This window comes from Brienomyrus brachyistius, chromosome 9 (genome assembly GCF_023856365.1).
Source record: "Brienomyrus brachyistius isolate T26 chromosome 9, BBRACH_0.4, whole genome shotgun sequence".
Taxonomy (NCBI): Eukaryota; Metazoa; Chordata; class Actinopteri; order Osteoglossiformes; family Mormyridae; genus Brienomyrus; species Brienomyrus brachyistius.
In genome coordinates, this window is record NC_064541.1 from 24,421,427 (window position 1) to 24,431,741 (window position 10,315).

The 10,315-nt window shown below is 39.4% G+C and overlaps 1 protein-coding gene across 4 annotated transcripts; it reads right to left on the reverse strand.

Annotated features, from left to right (window-relative positions):
• Positions 1–3,122: 3,122 nt before the first annotated feature.
• Positions 3,123–8,806, reverse strand: LOC125748553 (persulfide dioxygenase ETHE1, mitochondrial-like). 4 transcript variants are annotated; one of them, XM_049024838.1, is made up of 8 exons: positions 8,517–8,806; positions 8,122–8,317; positions 7,476–7,620; positions 6,816–6,964; positions 6,458–6,587; positions 6,059–6,148; positions 4,507–4,623; positions 3,123–3,503 (listed from the first exon to the last, which is right to left on the reverse strand). In XM_049024838.1, exons 2-8 carry the CDS (start codon positions 8,314–8,316, stop codon positions 3,457–3,459), a joined length of 873 nt encoding a protein of 290 aa, XP_048880795.1. In that variant the 5' UTR covers position 8,317; positions 8,517–8,806; the 3' UTR covers positions 3,123–3,456. The 4 variants fall into 4 exon arrangements, with proteins under 4 accessions (XP_048880795.1, XP_048880796.1, XP_048880794.1 ...); XM_049024839.1 differs by having other exon boundaries at positions 8,122–8,346; positions 8,549–8,800; XM_049024837.1 differs by having other exon boundaries at positions 8,122–8,346; positions 8,517–8,779.
• Positions 8,807–10,315: the final 1,509 nt, after the last annotated feature.

Sequence of the window (10,315 nt, forward strand, 5' to 3'; positions counted from 1 at the left end):
AAGTGAGCAAGTTCTTTGACAAGGTGCAAGTATGACTACACACAAATAAACTTGCAACAAAGGACTGAGCAATAAAGATGATGTGTGTGGTGACAGAGCGGCCATCATTGTCTTGTGGTTTATGACTGGTTTTGAGCAAACAATGTCCCTTGTCTTGTTGTCTGTATTAAGCTGTTAAACACAAGCTATTTATGCAGAGACCCAGAAACAGTTTGTCACTTTTCTTAATGCAGTCAGGCTCAACAGGTCTGTGTCCGTGTAACTACTGACTAGGTCTATGGCTAAGTTAAAGTCCCCCATGATAAATTTAGCGGGGGGGGGGGGGGGGGGGGGGGGTCGGGGATTCACCAATGATAAATTTAGAGGGGGTGAAATGGCTGTTCACAAGATGGCTGATGCTGCCCTCTGTTCTGCAGTTCCAATTTTGATTCGATTTAGAGTCTATCATGAGGAACATTTTCAGGTGTAGATAAAGTATAGGGAACCTAAGCGCCCTCTACAGGAAGAGCACCAATTCAGAGCCAAGTGATAAATAATTGGGACACTTTATTGTGAAAGGAGAAAGAATAGTAGAACTCATAATAAACAAAGAAGCAAATATATTTTTCTCAAAGAGAAAAGAAAAACACTTACCTATTTCACAACTGGAACAAAATAAATGAAACCAGTCCATATATTTTTGAAGCAGTAATAAGATCCATTAAATACATTTTGACTTGTAACATGCACAAGGTCAAACGTCATCTTTGTTCATCCTTATGTCTGCTGCTAGGAAGCGATGTCGTTTCAATGTTGGGATGATCGGTTCCAGTGTGGCACACATACAAGGCTTCTACAAAGTTCTAAAAACACCAGCCTAATAGTCACTAGTCCCTGTTTTCTACCGGTGCAAATCGCAATGCATAATGGTTTTGCTAGTTAAATCTAACCGCAGTTCACGAAACAAAGCAAACCTGCTAAAACTTGAGACGCATATCTGATGGGCTGAAACAAAGGCAAATGAACATACTGGGATGCTGGTGCCTATGAATCGCTCTCAATGTCGCGGTACCTCGACCGAGTTCGACGTGCGAAACCTGTCTTCCTGTGTTCGGTGTGAATATTTTGTATATTATCTTCAGTACATTTAGTGACACAGTAATCATGGCCACTAAGAGAGTGAGCAATGATAGCAGCAACCCAAAAAGGAAAGTAATGAGAGTATCTGTGGAACATGAAAAGGAAATTATAGCGAGGGTTGAAGGTGGTGCACATATGTGTGCTCTCATGTCGGAGTCTATTGTCATTTCTTCCATGTTTACTGCTTTCGTATGTGTGCAATTTCATATGTGCATTTGCTTTTATTGATTGTTAATGCTTTTTATCATTAGTTAGGGGGAGGGGTGTATAAGTTTAAATCATTTGGGTATTAAGGCACCCTGCACTACTACTATTATTTTGGGGCTGCTGGAGACTTCTGGCGTAGCAGGCCCCTCCTGGCCCCAGCCCTTCTTCCTACCCCGCTTAGGATCACCTTGGTGTTGTGGGGTAGGCTGGTCTTGCCGCGGGGCCTCTTGCTCACAGGGTCAGACGGCCCTGCACAGTAGCTCCTGCTCCAGGAGCTCATGCAGCCGCTTGCCCTGCTCCAGTTGGCCACTAGCTTGCTCCTGGACCAGTAGAGCCTCCAGAGGCCTCAGTTGGGACTCCTCTAGCAAAGGCGTTTTTTTACACAAAGTCAAACCAGCGGTACCCAAGGACTCTCCGAAGAGACACAGTACCAAAGGAGTCCAGTCATCTAGATAGTGTCCATGTCTCACAGCCACACAGCAAGGCAGGGAGCACCAGTACTATAAAGACTTGGACCTTCGTCCTCTTGCAAAGACATCCCCCTTTCCAGTGACCTCATGACCACCCATGCTCTTCCAAGTTGTCTATGGAGTCACCAGAGACATGAATGTTGCTGCCAAGGTAGGTAAATCTCTTGACAAGGTTGACATTCTTCCCAATAGCAGAGGAAGACGGTCATCTTGCCAGACAGACAAGACGTTCCATGCACCTACCCGAATGGGCCGCCTCAAACTGGATCTCAAACGCCGCCATGCAGCAGGCGATGCCTCAGCACCACACCATCTCCGATCCCCAACAGGCCTGACCCTATTAGCTCTCTGACTGTTTCGACTCCTCCAGAGATGAGGTTCCTGAAGGTTTCCCCCCATCCCCTTCATGGTGTCTGAGCAGCAGAGCAGAGAGCAGAAGAATATCTTACTTGTTTGATTCGAGCAGTTGAGAGTTGTTTTACGGTGGCTGGAGTGCCAATCCCACCACCAACCCCCAAAAATAGTTTCCCTGCAAGTTTAGCTTGCAGGGCCTGATGCAGTTTAATGTCACACCCAGGAATGAGTCCAAACATATATAAATTAATAACAAATCAATTTTGGAATCAGTAAGGCGATATATGAATTGCTACACAAAAGAATTGTGATACATAACTGAATCAATTCTTCCCCCCATCTCTAATACTTACATTTGTGGGAATGTCATGCCCGGCTCGTACGATCCTCGTGTGTGCCACGCCCCCCTGATTATCCACGTGTGCTTCCATGATTGTACCCAGCTGTACCCTGTTGTCTTGCCTATTTCAGTCCATGTCTTGCCTTAGTTCTTTGTCTGTCATTGATGTTTGTTGAGGTCTGTGCTAATGCTCTGTCCTGCTCCTTAATAAATCCCCAGTTTCCCCTGACTTGCGGCTCCTTGCCTACTTCTTGCTCGCTTGCCTGCCCGTGCGCTCACCCGTTTAACCAACGACCGTGACAGGGATAGACTAAGGGTTTTGAGAGGGTTACACACAGGTAATCGTTTATGTGGTGCTTTTTGTATGAATTGTTTTGAGAAATGGACTTACTGTTTTGCAGATGTTAAGCATGATTTGAGAAATGTACCAGACGACTGAAAAAAACTGTAAAGGTGAGGTGATGCGCCATTTTGATTGGTTCGTTGCATGTTATGCCCAAGCACACCTCTGAATAATTAAGAGAGTTAGCACAACCTTTTTGCACCTTGCGCTGGCGCAGAGTCTGGTTATTCGGCCGTCAAAATAGAGAAATGGATTTGGACAAAGTCTGGGGAATACACTACACCACACATTAAAGGTAACAATTATAATTCCATTTGAATTTTTAGCATATAATACAGGTATGAATTCTTATTGGCATTAAAGGCAGTAAAATAATTGTCTATCATATTGTACATAGTATTTAATACACAATTTGCATGCTTGTAAGCACAATACCATTTAACTGCTCAATTAAAAAACTGGTTTACAATGATATTACTTTATTACATCAAAATGATCTATTGGCATTTTTGTTTGGCATTTTAACCAAAAATCAGATAAGTAGAGCAAGACAAATCATTATGTTCAGTCGGCATATGTGTAATTTTCTGATTCCTTTGAGATGCCTCCATTGTTTTTTAAATTCAAATGTCATGAAGTCCACACACCAGGTTGGCAGGTACTGCTATGTCTAATAAAATAGAAAAAAGGCAAAGCAAAACTGAATAAGGCAGGAACAAGAACAGAAGGAACAAATTCCTCTTACAGTACTGTGCAAAAGTCTTAGGCAGTCAAAGGAAATGTTTACAGTTATTTATCTGGGTAGTAAATATATATTTACTCTGAGCAAAAAACACAGTTTAGTATAAAAATATATGCATATTAGTAGCAACACAACAAAAACTAAACAGTAATTTCTTTTTTTTTTCCTTCAAAAAGTTACTGGTATCCCGTGGGCTGACAGGAAGAAGGCTGATTAAGTACTTGCAAATTTCTCCTCACCGGCACCCCAGCCATTCCATTTATCTGTTTTATCACAAGCTCACAATTAATTTAGATAGTTTAAGGTGTGCTAGTGGTCAAGTAAAAAATATACAATATTGGACAGTTGCTGCAAAAACTTGTGTGACATTAGGAGAGGTTTTGAAATGGTTAAGCTAACATACTTTGATAGATATAATGGCAAAGTTCTGCACCAACATGAAGATCTTTTAAGCATCATTTTCTATGATTGCCTAAGACTTTTGCACAGCACTGTATATGAGGAATGCATAAAAGGCCATCTGCTACTTCACAGATTGAGAAAGTCAAGAAATGTACATAAAATTTTCATTGCTGCTGCAGTTTCAAAAACCAACAAAAGTAAAATCAGACAGATGTTAAGTTGCATAGAGACAAGGCAGAGAGAATATGATTTACATTAGTTACAATAAATTGAGTGCAAATCACAACCACAACTTTTCATACTGTTTTTTACGGAATAATGTACTTGCTTATATTTGCAGTTCTTAAACAAGTTAATCCTGTTTTCAGCAATGACCAGGAATTCAATTGTTTTTTTTAGTCATTCTTTTTATAGACCGCTATCATGCAAACTCATCAGACTCATACTCATGTTTCTCTCATGCTACAAACTAAAAACACATGAAAAGTAGTATGATAGCTAAAGATAACTAATAAAGACAATCTCATACCTATTTTTCCAGGCTTGGGCAAATTGAGATTATCCATAATTTCTACAAATTCCTCCAGTGTTTTAGTCAACCGTGGGTTAAATTTCTTTTCCTCATCCACAGTAGACACCATCTGACCTTCAAAATAAGTGTGTATGGTGGTTAAAGGCAGTATATAATAAGTATTGAAAGAGGCAGATCTTTCTAGAGATACTTCATATTTGTTCAACATTTTAAATGGATAAATTAATACATTAATGTATATATATATATAATAAATATATATATATAAACTCAATAACATTTCAGTAACTAAACAGTGTACAGTCATCCACTGACTTATATCCTATCGAGTAATGTCCAATCGTACTTATGTCCAAAGTCCCATAAGAGCCTTAATGAAATTTATTGGGAGATATCCGAAGCAGACATAGTGTAAATTAGTAGCTGTATTTTACCATGTGTATGACACACAGCAAGAACTTAAACTAACCAATTGTACTGCCACTACAGAAGTTTAGTTAAATGTGTTTTATGTTGTATCTTATATTGTACAGTATACAGGTATCCCCTGTTTTACCAAAGTTCATTTTGCTCCATTTTTAGGAAAGACTAATATTAGCACCTGTTTTCATTAACTGAAATAAATCCTCTTCTGATTTCTTTTGGTTAGTGAAACAACAATGAACATACATTATTCGTACTTCATAAAGGCTGTGTATTTATCCTACCAGTCTTGCTTTTGTTATATGTTAGTGTTATTTTAGGTTTTACAATGCTTGCAATAAGTATACTGGATACTGGCTTAATTCAGTTAAAATATTGCAAATATACTGCTTTTATTTATATATATATATATATATTCTAAATTAAAAATTCATTGACAAGCAGTCTCATTGGGTACTTTTTAATTGGTAACACCTTTGCAATAACAAAATGCCAAACATTTGCGTTTAGTAACCCTTTGAGAAACAGTGACTACAATTGCAATTAATAGCAAAATGGCTGGAAAAAATAAGACTCTTAATACACAGAAAATGTCTATATTGAAGATATCTGCACATATGCTAAACATTGCTTGTCAACATTGCTTGAAACCAATAAATTTGCATCATTTTAAAAGAATTAAGTAAGTGTCCCAAGACTTTCTGTGAACACTTTATTTGGTATGATTTGGTAGGTTATTTTTTTGCGTCTAGGAACTCCCCTTATTTTCCCCACTTTACACAATTTCGGCTTACGAATGGTTTCATAGGAATGCTCTCCATTCAGGTAACAGGAAAAACCTGTATTTGTCATCTTCCTATAATCATCAAGACACTTCCAGACTGATTTACATTCTCACTTCCAGAACATAACCTGGAAGTTGATGGATACCTGTATGACCATCTGGAGAAAACAAGTGCAGAACGACCAATGTACTGTATACAGATAATTGCCCAAAAATTTTAGACCCACCCCACCACCCTATCTCACTACTTTACCCCCCCCCCCTTTAATTTTCACTTCTCAATGAAGTTACTAAATATGGTCCTAAATTCTAAAAACAGAACAAGAGAACATTATTCAGTACCTTTGTAGTCATGAGCAGGATAAATGAGACAGTGAGCAGGTAAGGTGAAGATCTTCTGATGGACTGACTGGTAAAGTTTTTGGGGACAGCCTTGGAGAAGGAAGTGAGATATGATCAGAATAAGAAAAACAAAACACTGAATAATTACTCTGAGATGTTTTATCAATAGATAAAATCTGTTTATCTGTTTTAATAGCAATTAAAACAAGAACACAAAAAAATAAGGAATAAAGGAGAAACATATATAGGAACAGTGAGAAAAGGTCACCTTACATACAGCACAATGACATGCAGAGGCTACTGGCACCTGCAAGTTATCAGTCTATAAATATTACAACATACAGGCGAGTAGAAGGAGAGACGAGAAATGGAACAGAGGAGGGAAGGTGACCTCAGTACCCTGCTGGAAGTCAGTCCTGCCACAGCCCCTGATTAGCAAGGCATCCCCAGTGAAAGCCATGGATTGGTCATCCAGGACAAGCGTCACACATCCATCTGTATGTCCTGGGGTTTCTCGTACAACCAGACTCTATGTGAAAAGGAGTATAAATCTTGGTTTATGAGGTTAATAAGTCAGTGCTCAGTTTTGTCAAATTGGGAAACAATTATTTACCAGATTCTCTTATTGCCAGAGGATTTTACAGGAAATTTTAAGTAAAAATAATTTTCAGATATCAAAAAGCCATCCTTCTGCTCATTTAAGGACTATACAGTATATTTTGATCGTAAGGAACAGAATGCCCCCCTTTTCTCTCACATGTTTCCCAAAGGTGATGTAGTCTCCCTCTGAGAGCTGGATGTCAGCCATGGCTCCACTGTGCAGAGAGATGGCGCTCTTACACCCAAAAAGCTTCTTTTTCAGACTACCAGTGCCAGTGACATGATCTGCATGGCAGTGGGTGTTGACTGGAAGACATTGAATACAGGACACATCGCACATACACAGGAAGAACAGAAAGCCTAAATATCACAAATTTATGCTAACATGATTTGCTGATTGCAGAAATAGTCCCAGTTACAAAAATAACACTTTTGAGAACCAAATTTGGTATAAAACCAAAACTAGACAAAATAAAAACACAAGAACAGTGTAATAATTAAAGAGACAATTATGCTAATCTGCAAATGGCAGGATGAGGGATGGAAAAAATGGTAAATATGGAATGGAAAGGAGAAACCAAGGAAAGGTATTTGAATTGGACAAAGGAACAAAAAAATCATTAAGAGAATTTTATTTGGAATTGTAAGAAAATTAGTAACATTATATATTATAAAGTTTACCAGTCTCAGATTCATAATTTCAAGCCCAGTAACTGCTCCTTCAGCTCTTAGAAGACACATACTTTCAACAGCAGTTCTAAGTTAGAAAACACCCACACTGCAGACCATAGCCCACCCCAGTGAACCCTGTAGTTACCAGCCACTTTTAGACTCAGACTTAATTCCTCGATCAGTTTCACATCTCTGTCCACTGTCTCAAACACAGGATCAATGAGAACTGCCTCTCTGGACTCTAAGTCACCCAACAGGTATGTGTAGGTACTGCTGGTAGCTTCAAATAGCTGAAACATTATGAAGAATAACATGAGTATAGTGGTATATAGAGAGACGGATTTCCACACACTGTTGAACTAATTCTGTTAGCTGAGATGGTCCTTTCAAATTGAGGAACAGTGTCTGATTCAGGTAACCAAATTTAAGTTTCAATAACAACTGAACCGTCTAGAACCACTTAAATAACCACCTCCTAGTTGTCAAGTCTTACAGCTTTACCTGGTACCAAAAATATATGTAGCAAACTGTTGTCGTATACAGCAAAGTAGTAAAACTTTACTTACTAAATAGTGAGGTAGCTTTAAATTTACGGCTAGTGATTATACTGATATTGTAATTTGCTGTACTGTAATTTGAATGTCCTTAATTTTATTCTCTCTCTCACACACACACACATATACAGAGTAGAGTACCTAAATAGCCGTAAACTACAGCAAATTACAAAATTTGTGAAGACCCAGTAAATATCAATCAGTTTTACAACTCGGGTAACAATAAAACTAGCTCACCTGTCTGAATATTAATCCTTTTCCTTTATCCATTGCTGAGCAATAGTGTTTAGTGCCTGTTTTCATACAGTCTTGTCTGCCGTAAGAATTGCGCTGCAAGTGTACAGAAGCAGGAAGCGTCCCGCACGCAGTCCTGGACGCTCGCAGGACGTAGGCCAAGGTTAGCTTCATTCTGCTTGTCATCGCTGAATTCATGCTGATTTCACTATATATCGTCACCCGGCACTGTCGAAAAGATCACGACCAAGATGTTTACATTTATTCAACTAAATGCAAAGGATTCAGGAATTTTAATGAACGTGAGCTGCACATCAATTCTAAGGCTACCTGGTTTTATGCATAAATATTGATTGCATAATTTTAAAAAGTGAACATTAATCGATTACTGGGTATACCTCGTATAAACAATTACGCTAACACGTCGTACTTTGTTCTCTCGGAATTTATTCCTCTTTCTATGTCAAAACAGCTAACCAGATTCGATTGCTGTTAAAATACCGACGTTATCTTGCTATCATTGCCAGAACGAAGAACTCGCCAGACCGAATGCACTTGAATGTTGTAAGGCACCGCCTCTGTCGGTCAGGCTGTTATACTAACACGCAAGTCACGTACGCGGAAGGCTGGTTACATTCTAGAAAATGCAAACGTCGTAGATGCAAAAAAAGCACGCTGAATTACACTAATCAAATAAAAACGCCCTGCATTTAATAATAGTTGACTATCAGGAGGCTATAATTTAATGTGGATGTGCATTTAAACATCGATTATTTCAAATGAAAATATTTCAGTTGTAATTTCATTGTTAAAATAATCAATGCAAAAATATAAGGCTTCCACAATTCAGTCCCAAAATATATATAAAAAGGTTGCATTCAGTGATTTTCGCTGCCAAAATTTCAGTGGTTTACGGTCCGAAATTCAACCTTTTACATCCGGGACTATCCCTGCAGAATATTCAATTCGATGTAGTCCTTAAAGAAAAAAAAAGTTGAATTCTTAGTGAATATAATATGATAATTAAAAAATAATTTGTCTTTGAAGTTGGAGCTATCCATGGCCTCCACCATTATTGTTGTAATGACTTGGGACTTGGGGCTTAAATAAAATCCAGAGTTTCCCACTGATAAATACAATTTTGTAGTGGCATTCATGTGCTCTCATCTTGTATTTCCGGCTTTTCCGACATGACTTGAAGGCGGGGTTAGAGCGACAGGCCAGGCCTGGAGATGAGTGGTTGCAGCCATATACTGTTGATCCAAACTTTTATATTGGGGTAAGCACCCCTTTAAGAGACTGACCTTTAACATTATAACCTTTATATTGACTGTGTCCAAATTAAGGGGCTGCACCCTTCTAGGGTTGCATTTGAAGACTGAATGTGTGTCCCATTTTGAATGGGATCTTCAAATGTGGTCTAGAAATGTGTCATCCTTTAGCTGAGTCAGGAAGGATCCATCTGATGGATCCTTTGCAGCTCGATATATCCCAAGCTTCATTGTGCACAGTTAAAGTGCACACCAGTGCGTTCGGATATTGCTAGCTGCTGTTTCAATATGCAGCAGGAGGGGCGGGGCTGCATACACAGCTCAGGGCATCTTGGAAATGTCTCACACAAGCACACGCGTGCCCTCGAGACAGGAAAAGGACGAGAATAGTGATAGTAAACGGTTCGAGGTGAGGAAAAATACGCACATTACTCGCAACTGACACGTTAAGCGCCATCCACATGGCAAGCGGCGAATCTCCCGGCGCTCGTGAAAGCCACTGGATCGGTGAATATCATATTGAAAGTTGGCAGGTCTGCGAATGGCTTCCCCTCGTTTGTAAATTTCTTATGTAGTGGAGGGGGGAATATGATGTGAGATTGTTTTTCAGGGGTTGGGCTAGGCCCTTTAATTGCAGTGAAGGGAACTATTAACGCTTTGGACATTTTCGACAATTCTATGCTTCCAACTTTGGCGGAACAGTTTAGGGAAAGCCCTTTTCTGGTCTAGCATCATTGTGGCCCAGCACATAAAGCAAGGTCCATGTAAGGGTGAGTTTGGTGTTTTAGCCAGGCCTTTTTGTCCAATTTGTGCCTGACCTCACAAGTGCTGTTCTATGAATGAAAATTCCCACAGACACACTCCAAAATCATGTGGAAAGCCTTCCCAGAAGAGTGGCAGCTGTTATAGCAGCTTGGGGGGGGGGG